This window comes from Prionailurus bengalensis, chromosome E4 (assembly GCF_016509475.1).
Source record: "Prionailurus bengalensis isolate Pbe53 chromosome E4, Fcat_Pben_1.1_paternal_pri, whole genome shotgun sequence".
In the NCBI taxonomy this organism is placed as follows: Eukaryota; Metazoa; Chordata; class Mammalia; order Carnivora; family Felidae; genus Prionailurus; species Prionailurus bengalensis.
Genome location: NC_057360.1, coordinates 39,300,778 through 39,319,652, shown reverse-complemented (window position 1 = coordinate 39,319,652; position 18,875 = coordinate 39,300,778). Strand labels below are relative to the sequence as shown.

Below are 18,875 nucleotides of genomic sequence, written 5' to 3'. Positions count from 1 at the left end.
TGAAACAAATAACTGTCCATAGGTACTTTGAAGTGACAAAAAATACACTATTGCCAGTTGTGGGCACCTTCCAATGCTCTGAAAAATCACTGATTTCTGCCAAACGCTGCAGTCTGAGACCAAGCATCCGAGCATGGGAAAGGATCACCCACAATCCCTCAGAGAGAAGGAGAGAGAGAATAACCACTGGCTCAGTTGTGATCATGTGACATTCGCCATCATGTACTACTCATGTTGCAAGACATCGCTCATTTGTCAAGTTAAAATTTATTAGAAATGTTTGCTTGTCTTGCAGAACACTCACAGAACAAATTACTCGCAATCCAAGGTTTTGCTTATATACATATATCAAATTATGTTGTATACCTAAAACTAATACAGTGGTATATATCAATTACATCTCAATAAAAACAAGACACTAAAAGAAAAAGCGGAGATAAATGCAATATTCTATATCCTTTCAGATTACTACACAAGATGTTTCACCATGTCTCCTCCAACTAATTTTAAGTGTTTTTTTGAAGTAGCTTTATCATATAGACAAAAAATTTAAAATCTGAATCCTTTTAATCATAAAGTTGACTTAAGGAGAAGTAAATATTCTTTCTCTTCTGAGCAACCCCATCCTTTCCTTTACTCCATACCCAAGAAAGAGAAATACTGGTAAGAAATACACTCCAAAACACTGACTAGGCCCCCACATTTTGCAGGGATGGTGTATTTAAATATCAATGTCACCACTAGGTCATGCACTGCCTCTTCTCTGTCGGCTGCCCATGTGTCAGCAGTGCTCATGAGCTCAGGACCTGCTCCCTGTAAAGGAAAGGCCAGTCGTCCTTCTCTTGTTCTCTCTTCTCTATGACCAGTAAGATATGAAGAAGATCTGTGAGAAAAACCAAGTTCTTTCCCTCTTCTTTAGAGAGATTTTCCAAGAGAGCTAGAGGCAGCACCTGCCTGGATGCTATCTTCTCCCCACTCCAGCTCCTTTCCCCACCTTCAGTCCTCACTGCCTGTCCCTCCTTCTGCTTCTCACTCAAGTTCTCCCACTCCTTCCACCACTGAACAGTTCTCTACTTTTTCCTGCCCTCCCTGCACCCTTGCCCAGGCTTCTCTCTCTTATTCTCAGGTTCTTTTTCCTCTGAAACAGGCAGGATAGCCACTGCCCTACTGGAGTAATCAGTCCAACGTTTGGTTGTACGGGAAAATAAAGGACATCTTATTACTACTTGGTTCTAGGCCAACATAACTAAGGACAAGAGCCCTTTCACTTGGGCCAGTGTAGCACCAGAATTGTGTACTGGGGGCCAGAGCCAAACCTGAGCTAACACATTTTAAATGTTTTCTCTGCCTTGCTTTGCTTTTTCTGCCTTTTCTTTCAAGTATTTCTCTATAAAGCAATCTGAAGTCTTACTCAAAGGACAACATGAATGTTCCTCAGCTCCCTGACCAAATACTAAGATAACAGCACCCAACTCCTTGCATTTTCAACACTTAAGACTAATTTTTTCAAAAGAATATGCTTGGGAGAACTTTATGATAGGAGGAAGAAGCTTTTGAATGTTCTTACCTGTTAACTCACTGGTTCATCACATAAGAAATAGTGATTTTATATTAGCACATAGTACTATGTACTTACTAAAGTTCTCACACACGTGTCTTTTCTTTCCAGTCTTTTCTCAAATTATTTTGTCTTACTATAATGTTACTATATTAAAATACTGACAATCCTGAGAAAGGAAGCTTCTCTGCTATAATTACTATAATGGCTTTTAATGATTCTCTATTCACCTTCTTTTCCTAAGTGCTTTCATTCAGTCCCATGGACTTCTAATGCTCATGACTCTCAAATTTAAATCTCCACCCAGGACTTCTGAACTTCAGACTCACATATTCAAGTACTGACAGCCAAAAGGCACTGAGAACTTAACATGTCTAAAATACAATTCCTGATTCTCCAGACGCTTCACCCCACGCTTCACCCCAGCCTTCTCGCTGCCCCCAACCTCACCTTCTGCACCTACTGTCTACAAAGCAACCTGAAAGCACTTTTTAAAAATTAAACAAGATCAAACTCATCGTCCTACTTAAAATCCTCCAAAGATTTCCATGTACACTCAGAATAAAATTCAAACTTCTTATCGTGGTCTACAGGGCTCTACCTGCTTTGGCTACAATCTTTAACCAGGTCTCATACCACTCTCCCTATCAATCTTGCTCATGACTAACCTCACTGGCCTTCTGTTCCTAAAACATACCAAACTCACTCCTACATCAAGGCCATTAACCTTACTCTATTCCTTTTTGCCTGGAATGTTCTTTTCCCAGACTGTCACATGCCCATTCCCTCTGGTATTCAGGTCTCAGTTCAAATGTCAACTTTCCAGACAGGACTTCCCTAACTACCTCCTATGAAAATATCGTGTTCCGCTTCTTCTAGCCCCTTCTTCTGGATTTATTTTCTTCACAGCATTTTAACTATCTGAAATTGTTGCGATTTGTTTAGCTTTTTACTGCTTGTCTTTGCTACTAAAATATCAGCTCTGTGAAAGCAAGGGCTTAGTCTGTCTTCTCATTACTACATCCCATTGCCCACGCCGAGAAATTTTCAACAAATGCTTACTGAAACATGTACTTCATATTATACAAATTATATAAGCTTATGGTAAATAAATGCAACCCTAAAACTTCAATTCCTGAAAATGTTTCCTCCAGGAAATTCTCAGTTAGGAATCTTATCACCCAGACATGAAGTTTATTTATTTTTTGGACAACCTATCAATTCAGGGCCTTTGAATTTGTTCCTTCTGTCAGCAATGCTCTTTCCCCTTATTTTTGCCTAACCGGATCCTCAGCTAGACCTCTGCTTGAATACATTCCATTTAAGGGTGCCCCTAACTATTCTAATTAAAGAGAATAGCATACAATTCCCTCAGATCACATTATCCTGTTTTTACTTTCTTCATAGCCCTTACCATTCTCTAAAGTTACCTTGTTTTGTTTACTTGTTTGACAGCTTAACCATAAAGTAAAATGTACAGATTCAGGCAAAAAATAATCAGCATTCTTACATTCCTGCAAGTTTATCAGAAGAACTTCCTGAAAAGAAAGATCTCTGGGACAGCTTTGTAACATATCTCACTTTGTAACATAGTTCACTGTAACCCTCTTCAGCCACAAAACAGTACAGACTCGGAAGGAATCTGAGTATTATAAAGATTGTTTTTTTATTACAGAAGCTCATTTATCCAGGTGTCTGAACACAAGCAAGCATCCAAATGGCACAGTTGTTAAAGTTTTTTTTTTTTAATGATCATCTATTCTTTTTAAATCCACATCACTGACATGAATTAAAAACAATTTGTTAAACTGCTATAATCCACCAAGCTGCAAAAATGGATTGGTATCACAGGGTTGAGGTGGGAGATCCCTCTGTTCAACACACGGGGGAGGGGGGAGAGGGACACCTACAGACAACTGCTATGAACACCCACTGCTCTATAGCAATGGACTATAATTGTGCAAATTAGAAAAATCTACATTTCTATATCAAACCTGCTGAAACATCTCAATCTCTGTGCTCCAATTATATATGTGTATGTATAATTACATAGTAGTAATTATGTATCATATATAAACTATCTTCTACTGTACCATCTATTGAAGCTTAGTAACCAACAGCGAATATATACTTATCTTTCTTCTTGTTTCAAAAGATGAAAAGTCCTAGGTAATATATGTTTAATTAATCTTCAATAAACATTAAAAATTATTGCTGGCAGGTCTGTAATATCAGACAACGTCCTAAGTATCTTAGCTTTTGCTATTTCAAATGAGTTACGAAGATGGCATTAATTACAAACAAAAAGAATATAAAACTTTCATTATTGCAGAGTGAATTATCAAAACATTAACTGGAAAAGATATATGTACTCCCATGTTTATTACAGAATTAATATTGTAAATACCAAGATACAGAAACAACCTACATGTCCATCAATGGATAAAGAAAATGTGAAATGTGAACACACACACACACACACACACACACACACACACACACACACATTATTTAACCATAAAAAAGAATGAAATCTTGCCAACTGTGAGAACATGGATGGATTTAGAGGGCATACGCTAAGTGAAATCAGTCAATCAGAGAACAAATATCATATGATCTTACTTGTATGTGACACCTAAAAAACAACAACAAAAAAACAAGCTCACAGATATAGATAACAGACTGGTGGTTACCAGAGGTGGAGGGTGGGGAGTGGGCAAAATGGGTGAAGGGGGTCAAAACGTATGTACAAACTTACATGACTTAAGTTATGAGGATATAATGTATAACATGGTATCTACAGTTAATAATACTGTATTGTGTATTTAAAAGTTGCTGAGAGTAAATCTTTTTTTGTTTGTTTATTTATTTTTGAGAGACAGAGTGTGAGCTGGGGAGGGGCAGAAAGAGAGGGAGACACAGAATCCGAAACAGGCTCCAGACTCTGAGCTGTCAGCACAGATTCCGATGTGGGCCTTGAACCCACAGACCATGAGATAGATCATGACCTGAGCCAAAGCCAGGTGCTCAACCGACGGAGCCACCCAGGCGCCCCGCTAAGAGAGTAAATCTTAAAAGTCCTCATCACAAGGAAAAGAAAATTTTGTAAGAATGTATGATAATGCCTGTTAACTAGACTTACTGTGGTTGTCTCACAATACATACAAATATCAAACCATTACGCTGCACAACTGAAACTAATATAATATTACATATCAATTATGTAATAAATAATTCAATAAAAAAACAAAAAAATATTTTAAAAAGTTTTCCATCATCTTTAGAGGCTAACTATGAAAAGGCAAACATATTAAAAAAAAAAAAAAGGAATGATTAGTTTTTGAATTGAGAAATAAGATAGATATCAAGTGTCATTTCACGAAAATTAATCTGGCAGCAGTATACCATAGAGATTAGATAAAATAAATCTTAAGAAGGCAAGTCTACATACAAACTCTATTCCCATATTTTCTCTCATTAAAACAGAAGCCATTGACAACGGCATATTAAAATACAATTAAAAAATTTTGTTTACATTTATTTATTTTTGAGAGAGAGAGACAGAGCATGAGTGGGGTGGGACAGAGACAGAGGGAGACACAATCAAAAGCAGGCTTCAGGCTCTGAGCAAGCTGTCAGCACAGAGCCCGACAAGGGGCTCAAACCCACAAACAGTGAGATCACGACATGCACCGAAGTCAGATGCTCAACCAACTGAGCCATCCAAGAGCCCCAAAATACATTTTTAAGAAAAACATGGGAATGTTATTTAGTTTTCAATACCAAGACTGTCATTTATTGCTCTTCTCTAGAATAATAAAGGAATTACTGAGTTGGTTTTTTTTAATTTTTAAAAAAAATTTTTTAATGTTTGTTTTTGAGAGAGAGACAGACAGATGGCAAGCAGGGGAGGGGCAAAGAGAAAGGGAGACACAGAATCTGAAGCAGGATCCAGGCTCTGAGCTGTCAGCACAGAGCCCCATGTGGGGCTAGAACTCAAAAATGGTGAGATCATGACCTGAGCTGAAATCAGCCGCCCAACCTACTGAGCCACCCAGGTGCCCCTAAATTGGCTTTTTTTTTTTTTTAATTTTTTTTCAACATTTTTAATTTATTTTTGGGACAGAGAGAGACAGAGCATGAACGGGTGAGGGGCAGAGAGAGAGGGAGACACAGAATCGGAAACAGGCTCCAGGCTCCGAGCCATCAGCCCAGAGCCTGACGCGGGGCTCGAACTCCCGGACCGCGAGATCGTGACCTGGCTGAAGTCGGACGCTTAACCGACTGCGCCACCCAGGCGCCCCTAAATTGGCTTTTTAACGTGGGTTTATAATCCATTCATGGGTCATAACATAAAGTCAATTCAGTTAGTCACAACTAATATTTTTTCCAACTAAACTGAACAAAAATCAAGTCACAAGTATAAATACTTTTGTTTCTGTAGTATACATATAACTAACTAGACTATGGTAAATACATTTGCAGTAAAATGTACTTCTGTGAGTCACAGCCAAAACAATTTCAAAACTCCAGACCAAATGATTGCTAGGGTCTTTCGGCTCTAAAATTTTAGGGGCAACTGGGTGGCTCAGTTGGTTAAGTATCTGACTTCAGCTCAGGTCATGATCTCACTGTTCATGAATTCGAGCCCCGCGTCAGGCTCTGTGCTAATAGCTCAGAGCTTGGAGCCTGCTTCATATTCTGTGTCTCCCTCTTTCTCTGCCCCTGCCCTGCTTACGCTCTGTCTCTCCTTCTCTCTCAAAATAAACATTTAAAAAAAAAAAAAAATTCAATTTTACCCCTATAGCTAAAGTCAGTCTTCAACTGGGGAAAAAAATCAGTGAATGGCTTTTTCTTTACTTAACGTATAGCTACAGTTCTAATAGCAAGCAACCAAATATAAATGTTGAATTAACTATGCTAATTCAAACAAAAATTGGGACTTACTGAGAGGACACTAGAATAGTTCATAGAACCTACAGAAGAGCTGAACCACTAAGCTCAGAACGACAGACACTGAGCAGTTCCAAGGAACTCAGCAGCGGGGCTCACAGACTTCTCTGCCTAGGGCATTGCCTTGGTATGACGGGGTAGTTCCAACCACCTACTATCACTGTGCTGTGATGTGCTCTCCATTTAGGGTTTTAGAGATTCTCAGTAAACAATCCAATCATCCCACCATACACCAGGTATCTTCACCCTTAGATAAATCAGCAATGGCCAGGAGCAGGGTCAGAAGTATATACATGGTCTCTGGAGAATTAAGAAGTTGTCCACCATCCCATTCGTCTAAAACATCTGTTCTTTGTGGCCAGAAATTAGCCCTTTATTGAGCTTTATTGAGCCCTTATGAACCTGACACAATACTTGGGTCAATATGATAAATAAATACAATATGTATACTAAAACATTAAGTTGTGCACCTTAAATATATGCAGTTTTTGTCAATAAAGCTAGATTAAAAAAGGGGAACTACAAAATATGTTTCAATATATAAAGAAGAAAATGGATTTGATATAAGAACAAAACTTGAAATATAATGAAAATATACTGAACGTTACAATATTTTTCATTTCACGTGTTTTTAAAAACTTAGATATTGTAACTCCTATTTTTCTAAACCAGCATTATGAAAACGAATCCTAAAATATTTTTAAAATAAAAACAGTATTTTGCAAAGTGAATCACTCTATTTCTTAAAATATGTAACTTTTTATGCCAATGGTCACTAAATGAGATACATCACTTATATAAGAAAAGAGTACCTGCTATGGTCTAGATGTTTGTATTCTCCCCAAATTCTTAAGTTGGATCCTAATGCCCACGGGAATGGTATTAAGCGATAAGGCCTCTGGCAGGTGATTAGGTCATGAGGGCAGAGCCTTCATGAATGGGATTAATACCCATATAAAAGAGGCCCCAGAGAAATCCCTGCCCTTTCCACCACGTGAGGACACAATGAGAAATTGGCAGTCTACAACCCAGGAGGCCTTCACCAGAACCCAACCTGCTGATCCTTGATCTTGGACTCTAGAGCCTCCAGAACTGAGAAAAATTAGTTTGTTCTTAAATTACTCAATCTGTGGTATTTTTGTTACAGCAGCCTGAACAGACTAAGACAGTCCCCTTAGTGACCAAAACAATCTCCTTTCCCCCCTACTACTCCTATTCTTGGGATTCCCCTTCATTGCTGCACAGTCTCTCACTGTTATGACATTGTACTTCATGCTGACATTCTCTGCAGACCTCCCCAGAATCAGTGCACATTATAATCAACAAGGACAAGGAAAAGTATGGCAGCACAATTTATCTGTAGAACAAGTATTGGGTTAGGAGTCAGGAAGACCTGGGAACTACCTCTGCTCTGTCACTAACTAGCTATTTGATCATGATCTGTTCACTTCCTCTTTCTATACCTCTTTCAGAAGGAACTAAATAAGAATCGATTAGGGGTGCCTGCGTTGCTCAGTCAGTTAAGTGTCCGGCTTCAGCTCAGGTCATGATCTCGTGGTTCGTGAATTCAAGCCCCGCATCAGGCTCTGTGCTGAAAGCTCAGAACCTGGAGCCTGCTTTGGATTCTGTGTCTCCCTCTTTCTCTGCCCTTCCCCTGCTCATGCTGTCTCTGTCTCTCAAAAATAAACATTACAAAAATTTTTTTAAAAAAGATCTATTAAACAAATCCATCCATAGTTTCCTCACTTGTCAAAAGGAAATGATAGTAACTGCCCTATCTTTTCCGTTACAGAAAAAACAAAAATGTAAATGCATTATAAACTATTAAGCACCATAGAAACAGTAGCTTTTTTACCTGAGGTCTAAGTGACATATAATAGTATATTAGTTTCAGGTGAGGTGTACAACATACTGACTCAGTATTTGTGTATATTGTGAAATGATCACAGTAAGTTCAGTTAACAACTGTCACCATACATAGTTATGTGGAATTTTTTTTTCTTGTGAGAACTTTTAAGATTTACTAACTCAGCAACTTTCAAATACATAATATAGTATTATTAACTGTAGACACCATGCTGTGCATTACTTCCCCATGTCTTACTTATTTTATAACTCTAAATTTGTACCTTTTGATCCCCTTTGCCCCTTTTGCCTACACCCTACCTGCCACCTCTGGTAACCACCAATCTGTCCTCTGTATCTATGAGCTTCTCTGTTTTGCTTTTCATTTTTTTAGATTCTATATACAATCTCACTTGTTTTCCTACTTGTTAGCCTGGCTGGGCTTTTTGAAAGGCCATGTGGTATAAATGTTATAAACATGGCTTTGGAGGCAGCAGACACAAGGTTTAAATCCTACCATCATGCTTTATCACCTATTTGGCCTTGGGCAAGTTAATGCACCTTAAGGGTGTTAGTGTCCTCACCTAGACAACTTGTAGCCACTTCTCTCACATGTTGCATTAACAACTGACATTTGTCAAATATGCTCAGTTCTGCTAATCCCTCATGCCATCCTCACAAATCTGCACCTTCGGCCCCATCCCAGTTCCACACCGCAGCTCTTTCAATCCCACATAACCCCTAGGGCAGAGATCATCCAACTTCTTCACCAGTGTCTAACCTAGTATACACAGTAGGAACTAAATATCTGTTAAATAAATGAATTCCTATCTGTCCTCATGGTAAATATATAACAAACTAAAAAAACAGCAAGATATTCTAACAAAATGCATATCAATCTTATTTCATTTTCTGTATATACAAAGACTCACTTTCATTTATGTACAACCTTTTTTTTTCCCCCAATGGTCACTAAGAAGAAAAAAGAAACAGGACAAAACAGAGTCACCTCTATCTTTCTCATCAAAAATAAGAGATTTAAGATTTCTAAACTACAAAGCTGTCCCTTTACTTGTTTGTTTGTTTTTACCATCATTATATGAAAATATCAGGGTTCAAAAGCACCAGGAGCAACAGAGGATGGAGAAGCTAACTAACATCTAGACCCTTAGCCTCCCAGAAGAGAGTGAAACCAAGAAGCTATTTTTTCTCAGCTTCTAGTAGTTAATCATCAATTAATTAGAGTTGATACAAAGGATAAAATCTTTCTGCTGGTCCTATTCTAGCTTCTCTTTTCCTTCATTTCCCAGCTCTGATGAGTCAAAAATCGTCTCTACCTTAAAAATGCTTCTCCCAATCAAACTGTCTTCTGCATCTCAAATGCCTCTGCTTTAGTTCAGGTCTCTGGTTATTTTAACAGCCTCATAAGTGCTATCTCTTTCACAATACCACCAGAGTGAAATTCTGTAACACAAATCTGATGGTATCCCTTCTGGTTTAAAACCTTATACTGGTAGCTCCCTATCATTTCCAGGATAAAGTACACACTTGGCATGACATAAAAGGTCATTCATGCCCTGTCCCCATCTAACTCTCTGGTCTCATTTCTCATCATTCTCTAATACGTACCCAATTTCTAAAGCTACAATCAAACAAACCCCTTGCTTTTCCCTAAGCATATCATGATGCTCTCACATTTCCTTTTAACATCCTGTTATATTTTCATATATACCACCTTATAACATGCCCTTCATGTGCCTACCTAGTAAATTCCTTCAAAACTCAGCATTAAGAGTAGGACCAAGTTTGCTGCCTCTATACTCCTAAAATATATGTATTATAATTTGATTATTTTTCTATAATTCCCAGTAGAAAGTAAGACCCTAGAGGACAGAAACTCTTTTTAATCACAGTAGATAATACACAGTACATAGCAGAAGCTCCATAAATAAACTAAATAAGTTAATGAAAGGCCTGAATGACTTTAGTTTTATTATGAATATAAAAGGTTTTTGTGAGATCATCTGGCAAAATAAACACCAGTCATCAAGTTATTCCTACAAGAAAGTAAACCTGGAGTTCTAAATAAATTACTACAAATAAACACTAATTCAAACATAATAAACATGGTTATAAAATATCAAAAGATAACATGAATTGGTAACTAAGGTGTATATAATATGTTACCTAGAAATAATGGAATCCAAATTAGGTACATGATTTTTGGGAAAGAGAAAACTGAGATCCAGCACCACAGGTGAATTTTAAAAACCCTCTTCACCAACAACTAGGAGCATTTAAAATAATTTTTCACAGACAAGTTCTGCTCGTAACTTTGCAAAGCATTATACAAGGGTGACTAGAAATTAATATCTCAACTACTATTGTAATGTTACATTTATATAATCCTCTTCCTCTAAAGCACAATTTTTAATCTTCTTAAATAGGAGGAATTTTTTTTTAAGCCTCTACGTGAGTAAATTACACTGGGTTCCAACAAATGATGCCACCATGGAAATCCATAAGAATAGCTCCCAAACAGGTTCAATATGTTGGAAGGGAGAAAGGCAGAAAGGAAGACAAAGAAAAAAGGAACAACACAATGTTCTTGAGATCAGCTTTTCTGTTCTCAACATCTTTCGTATGTCCAGCAAAAATAATGGTAACTAGGTAACTTCCACATTCTTAAAATCAAGACACTCATATCCACCCAGACAGGCTCTGTCGTAACTCTGCCTCATCATCTATTAACAGTCAAACAAGTCAAAGGCTACAGTTACTCCCTACCAGAGGAAATTAATATAACCTTCAAGACAGGAACAGAATGGGTAAGTTACTTTGAAAAGAAGCATGGACAAATAACCAAGATTTAAACCACCAGTCAGATTTCCTGGTAGCACACCATTTCTACTTCCTTCTTCCTCTCCACTTTCTACTTTTCTATTTCCTATTCCTACTATCGTATTCTAATTACCTCCCCATTACCCAGGCAAAGACAATCAACCAATAAAATACATACATACACACACACACACACAGACACACACACACAACACACGTAGTACTTAAGAACTAGGATTTATAGTTAAAACAGAGATGGTCTGAAGACTGCCTTCACTGGTTACTATGATTGCTCTGTGACCTTACTTAGGTTCTCAAAGCCTCAGTTTCTTCATCAGTAGAACAGAGACAATATATTTTCCTGTAAGGGTTATCCTAAGAATTAAATTATGTGAGATCAGTATATAAAGTGTAATCACACTGCCTGACACAATAAACTAAATAAGAAGAACCACCAGAAAGTCTGAGAAGTGAACAAGTATACAGACAGGTGTAAACAAATCAGAAAGATCTGAGAATTAATAAACTGCATTTTACACTAAGTTGACACTATAAGAGCTCACAAAGTATTCCACAGTGTTTTGCAATGTTTTATTTATTTACTATAGGCAGAGAAAAAACAAATCAACAAAGCACCACTACCATCACCACCACCATCAACAAAAACCAAAGAAAAAATATGAAAACTTACATCCTGATTTGTAACCAAAAAGAAAATTTAAAAATCCTTAACTTCAGCTCATAGCCTCTTCATGATCTAACCCCAACCTATTTTTTAGCCTCATCTCACTTTTATGTCTCCATGCAGTCAACACTGTAACTTGCAATACAGAACCTAATTTCACACTTCAAACTTGAGTCAAACAACTCCTTCAACCCAGTTACCATTCTTACCCCATCCCTTTTCCTACCCACTGAAACCCTATTAGTCATTCTGTCCCAAGATGCCCTCCCAGATCCTCCCTAGCAGAAGTCATCACATCCACCTCTCAGTTCCCTGTTGCTTAAACTTACATTTAGAGCACCTACTTCATGCTAATGAAGTTTTCCTGCAGGCTTCTTTCTCAGTGTCATTCAAGGGAGACATTAATGGTCAGCTGAATACAGACCACAAAATGTGATAAAATGGAATAACACCTCTTAACATACAGGAATATCCTTCTTTAGGGTAAAAAAATATTTCTATCATCTTTCTATGTTTTAACCACAGCTTCACTGCCCTTCCCATTACAATAAAGCAGTTTAATGGCTAGTAGCACAAATGTACAACTTTTTAGCTTATATTTTCTAAATATCCAAAAATATCCATTATAACAATACTGACACTTCATGAGAGAACATTTTATGCTTTACTTATCAAGTGGCCTAACAGCCCACTCTAATCTCCATTAGGCAAATAAAATATTCAATCTTTTCTTCGGTAATCATTAAAAGAAAGCAGTTCAGGGGCGCCTGGGTGGCTCAGTCGGTTGAGTGTCCAACTTCGGCTCAGGTCATGATCTCACGGTTCGTGGGTTCAAGCCCCGAGTCAGGCTCAGAGCCTGGAGCCTGCTTCGGATTCTGTGTCTCCCCCTCTCTCTGCCCCTCCCCCATTCATGCTCTGTCTCTGTCTCAAAAATAAATAAACATTAAAAAAAATTTTAAAGAAAGCAGTTCAAAATAAATTTTGTTTATATAATGATTGTTTCAAAACAAGATTTGACTGTTATTTTGCAAGTCATACGAAAATCAATCTCATTATTTCATACCACACATACTATATACAGATTTAATTGACTTTTGCAAATATCAACTCTTATTTCCCACATGTGCAAAAATGGTTGGAAAACTGATTCACAATCAAGAGTTTGATTTGTAACCAGGCTAGACAGCTAGGTAAACATGACTTCAGATACTTAATTGCACAAACTTACTTCAGATTACAGCACTGTAAATTAGAAAGTCACAATTCTAGTTCATGCAGATTCTTAGTTTTGCTACTACATAACAGTTCTACCTTAGGCAAATTACTTAACCTTTCTAAATTCTAAGTATCACATATACAAAATGACCCTGGGTTAGATAAAATTTCACATACATTCTTGATCATAAAAATCACCCACAACACCTGTTTAAAAATACATATCCCAAATCCTCTTCTAAACGTCCTAATTTCGCAGTTCTGACAAGAGGACTGGAGAACTTAGTCAAAGTTCCCAGGTACTCATGTTCCTCATCATTGGGAAGTTTTATACATATACTGGTTTCTGATTTCTAACATTCTTTCTGGCTATAAAATTCTGTGAATTTAAGATTTTATGACACTGATCAAATCCCCCAGCCCAACCTGACTGAATGCAATTCACATGCAAATTCATTTTGCTATGGAAGAAAGTTCAAAATCTTCTCTGTACTCTTAAGTTGTCTTTTTCAGCATTTGGCTCCATTTGTTATAATCCCTCAATTTTCACATTATCCTAAATACCAGTATTTATTTTGGCAAATAATTTGACAGATAACATGATTTGGGCTACAATACTTTTGGTTGAAGGATATTCCCCTATGATTTTAGTGTCTACAACTCCTCCTCTGGTAACTATTCAGTCATACACTTAATGCTGATTCAAACACACATTAAGGTCAGTTCTCAGAACAGTATGCATTCTAACACTGTGTATATTCTTTTCATTTGTGTCTTACAATATTTATAACATTCAACAGGCAAATCATAACTACAATCCCTTCTAACAATCCTACAGATGATGATTATGTGCTGAATGAATTTTAATACATTATAATTATTAACTGGCTTTAAAGCAGTTCTGAAATACTTTCCCATTGATGTAAATATGGAAGAAAACACTTTAAAGGTTATACTCTCAAAACAGGTCTATAAAAGCACTGTGATAAAGAAAAAAAATAAAACATGTTCTCCAACGTGTTCTCATTTTTCAAAAAAAAAAAAGGCATTTTTCTCAATCTTCACCTACCCAAAATTAATAAAAACTGCTTAGTCAAACTTGCCTTCTAGTTACGTTGATACTTTTGCCACCACCACGCAACTCTTTTCACAAAAGTCTGCAAAGCAACATACAGCGATAAAAAGACCCCAAAAGCACTAAGATAATTTGGAGATGAAAGTGGGGGGCAGAACTGGCAGTCAATACACCCAGTGCAATTAAACACACCATTTTTCATTATACTTCCCAAAAGGCAGGACAAAGAAGGAAAACTGAAACTTACTGCTCTCATCACTCTAAAACAAAACAAAACAGTTTCTTAAAGAACAGTCTTTAACAGTACTCAGAGACGTTTTCTCACATACATTTTAGAAAAATGGTAATATACTATTACACTGTCATCAATCAAAATTTCACAGCACCGGAGAAGCTTTAAATCAAATTGTGAGAAAAGCTGAAAGTATACACCTAAAACACAGGTCAATAAAGGTGACACTGTAAAGAGTCAAGATGATGTCATCAAATATGAAGTGTCCTAAAAACCCACGGAGAGAAGTTAAAAGCAGACAAACAGCAATTCTGTATCACTTAAGTCACATTCCTTAAACCCTATTTCCTGCAATCAAAGTTAAATGTGTTCATAGCTATCACCAGGATCAATATAGTGTGAAATAAACCTGATGGTAATGCAACTGGCAGTCTTCCAAACCCCTCATTTTTTAATAGATTGTACAAATACCTTCATATTTTATCTTCACATGCACAAACTGCACTAAGAAAATAATGTAGAAAATGTTAAGTTTGTTTCTTTCTCATTAAAGAGGACCTAAAATACAGAATCTATCCTAAGGACAACTAAGTTACCTGATAGATCAAATGGTGTCTGAAAGGGCAGCTACTAAGCAAACACAGATTCACAAAGTCATTGATGTGCTTTAAAATGATCTACTTGGCCTTGAAATAATGGAAGCGGAAACAATCATAGCAGGAGCATCCAATCCGTGCAGTGATTCTGGAGAGGTCAAACGTGAGGTACTGCGAGGACACTAAGTGGAATTCTGCTCACCCCTAGTGCTGGCAAACCATTCACATATGTGATATGGACACAAAGCACAATATAAAAATCAGAGGGTAACCCACGAGGTGAACGTAGAGTCATCAATGCAAGTTGAAAATCTCATATCAGCTAATAAACATTCTTAGTTATCCTTAAGAATTCTATTATGAATCCATAAATTTATTAACTAAATTTTTCTTAGGACATTATTCGCTATTCCTCTTAAGTAACAAAACAGTTTTGTTTTTTTTTTTAAAGAAGGAAAATAGGCAGAAAGTAGGTCACCACCTCATTTAGTACTAGATTTGGTAAACTAATTTTTGTTCATCCTTCTTCAACTTCATAATTTCATATATTTCTAAATATGTTCTTCTACATATATCCCTCCCTTTCTATTAGTCTCATATAAGAGCATGATTTAATCAAATGTGTTTTTCCTTCTAATACCCTGCTTGATGGTGCTCAGCATTTTGTGAACTTAGGCGAAAGTAGCACACCAAACTGAAGCAACATACAATGAACCTAAACTTTGAATTTGTCTCCAGAGACTCATGACAAAGCTCCTGCATGCTTGTCCCAGGCCAGCTTAGAGAGCGTCTTTCTGTATGTTGTCCACAAGAATGTATTACTAGTCATTAAATAAACTAAAATATATATGATATGCAGAAATTCACCAAGAGGTCATTCAAGCATGCAAATGAACACTCACAAATCTCATCTCTTTCCTAACAAGAATAAAATCAAGGATACATTTTCTATCTCCTCTAAATAGTCTCTATGATGGGAAAATTAAATTTTTAAATTACATAAAAATCACTTTAAAGTAGCTGGAAAGAATTTAATTGTTTCTCCTGGGTATCAGAATGGCACCAAACATTCCAAAATAGTTTATTAAAATCTTCCTTCGTTTGGAAACGAGGTTTATAAGAAAATGTTAAGTTTTTAAACTCTAGGCAGAGAGGACAATCCAATCTCAAAATATAATTTCCTCCATTTTACAATACAATTCACACTCAAAAGTATACACTTCAAACTAAGTAACCTTGGGTATACAAAGACTCACCATCTGAATGGGTTTCTTGTGCAGATCTCGTTCAGTTACCAGTTTTTCTTGGTCAGTTACATAAAGACCTTTCTGCGCTAAAGCCTGGATTACAGCATCATGGCCCAGAAGGGGTTTCGCAGCATCACTCTTGAGAATGAGACTCCCAGCACGACAGTATAGTTCAGCCGAAAGAAGTAAATTAACCACGGGTGGTTTGATGTGTTCCTGGTCATACTGATCTGTGTAAAATGGTTCTCGAAGTTCCTCTGGCACATTTTCTATAAAGATTAAGGGGAGGGGGGGAAATTCTTACAATATGTTTATAAAGAAACACAATTTAATAATTATTATGTCACAGAAGATTCCTTCCAAAAATAACAATACCCTTTAACTGAAAAGGTAATTTATTAGAGCTTGGCAGCTAATCTGGAATGAAAAAGAGAAATTTGCTTTACAGAAAATATTGTTCCGAGTATACTCTAAAACAAGATTACAAAGCAAAGAAAAAGTTTTCTAAGTCTAATGACTCTGGGGAAAGTATTCCCACATGCACACTCAAATCCATGATAAAAGATTCCTAAAAACTAATTTCAGCGAATACTCTCACATACAAGCAGTCAACCAGAAAAGGCACTCTAACGGCTATTACAGGGGAAGCTAGGCCTTGCCAACTGACAGCATAAAATCACTTAACTGAAGTTGTATAGCTAATCACTTGCAAAGCAGAAGCTGCCTAACTTATTCTCTCCCTCTATCTCAGGCTCTCTGGTCTCTCACCCTTCTTGCTTAGCCTGATGAATCTATTGAGGGGCAGTTACAGCTATAGTTTAAGGGAGAACTACTCTCAAAAATACCTTAAACTAAGGGTGCCTGAGTGGCTCAGTTGGTCAAGCGTCCAACTTCGACTCAGGTCATGATCTCATAGCTTGTGGGTTTGAGCCCTGCATTGGGCTCTGTGCTAACAGCTCAGAGACTGTAGCTGCTTCAGATTCTGTGTCTCCCTCTCTCTGCCCATCCCTGGCTCATGCTGTCTCCTTCTCTCTCAAAAATAAATTTTTAAACGTTAAAAAAAAAAACTTTTTTTTAAATCCCTTAACCTAGAGGCACCTAGGTGACTCAGTCAGTTAAGTGTCCAACTCTGGACTTCAGCTCAGGTCATGATCTCACAGTTCACAAATTCGAGCCCCACGACAGCTTCTGCACTGGCAGGCAGTGTGGAGTCTGCTTGGGATTCTCTCTCCCTTCTCTTTGCCCTTCCCCCACCCCCCTGCCCGACTCTCAAAAATAAACAAACTTTTTTTTTTTAAATCCCTTAACTTAGTAAATCACTGCTCTCTCCGCCTTACCCCAAAAATCCCTCCTAGACACCCAACTAACACATTCAGTAGAGACACAGAAAGGAGAGTCTACAAATGGGACATGAGAAGGAAACCAAATTCGTCTGAGTTTCTTTTCTGCTAGCCATTTCCCTTGAAGACTGTCAAGTCCCACTCTCCCAACATCTACTTCTAAATCAACCTCAGGAGCTGCTTTTGCATCTGATGGCAGCCAGATCACTAAAAAAGCAAGACAAACAAAGCACTTCTTACTGTTTAACAAGGTATCTTGCCTTCCTCTTCCCACTCCTTACCTGTGAGCTGTGCTCTTAATCAAAGCCAACACAAGAATGAGGTTTGTCTTCCAAAAGTAAAGGCAGGCATCTAAGTTAAAAGTTAACATGGAGCTACAATCATAGAACCTGATAGCTCTGGCTAGTCTGGCATGACACTTAGCCATTTCCTTGCCTGCCTTCTCTTTGAAAAGTGAGGTTTTGAGGCCAACCATCCCCCATCACTGATTTTAGGAGTCTTCTGAATAGGCAGCTTTAATATAAGCTCAAAATAAGCCATTGTACTAATCAAAGTGAACATTTTTTAAATGTATTCACAAAGTATTAGTATACTTCTTAGCAATTTTCATCCTAAAGTTTTTGAAGAGTTCCTATTATTAAGAAAAATATTTTCATCATAGGGTGCCTGAGTGGCTCAATCAGTAGAGCATATGACTCTTGGTTTCAACTCAGGTCATAATACCAGGGTCATGGGATTGAGCCCCTCATTGGGCTCCACACTGAGCATGGAGCCTGCTTGAGATTCTCCCTCCCTCCCTCCCTCCCTCTCTCCCTCCCTTCCCCTCTGCCCCTCTACCCTGCTCATACTCTCTCTCTCTCTAAAATAAAGAAAAGAAGAAGAAAAATATTTTCATCAAATATTATAGTAATGATTGCATGTTCATTTTATATACCAGCATGGTTCTGAGGAAATCCAAGGAATTAGAAATAATCCGTACCTTCAAGAAGCCAATAATGTACAAAAAGACTAGACAGACAAATAAAGTTAAGCAATTCAGTAACAATGAATGATTGAGCACCAACTGAAAGAAACTAAGTGCTAAATGAACAATTGTTCTAAATGAACAATTAAGTGCTTAAAGTTCAAAGCAGGAAGCATCATACTGGGCTGACTTGACTTCATCTTAAAGAAATAGGATAGGAAAAATAGGCAGAATTTGCTTAGTCAAAAAACAAAAGTCTATCTAAACAAAGGGAAAAGCAAGGAGAGAGTGGAAGGAAGGAAGGAAGGAAGGAAGGAAGGAAGG

General features: G+C 37.4%; 1 protein-coding gene across 9 annotated transcripts in view; it reads right to left on the bottom strand.

The window, feature by feature from the left end:
* Positions 1-18,875, bottom strand: part of CAMSAP2 (calmodulin regulated spectrin associated protein family member 2) — a 113,093-nt gene that overhangs the window by 74,760 nt on the left and 19,458 nt on the right. For 8 of the 9 annotated variants that reach the window (XM_043568173.1, XM_043568175.1, XM_043568174.1 and 5 more), the window contains exon 2: positions 16,257-16,516. The exons of the other annotated variant lie outside the window; for it this stretch is intronic. In XM_043568173.1, coding sequence (XP_043424108.1) covers positions 16,257-16,516 — 260 coding nt within the window. The remainder of the gene's footprint in view (positions 1-16,256; positions 16,517-18,875) is intronic. 9 annotated transcript variants of the gene reach the window in all.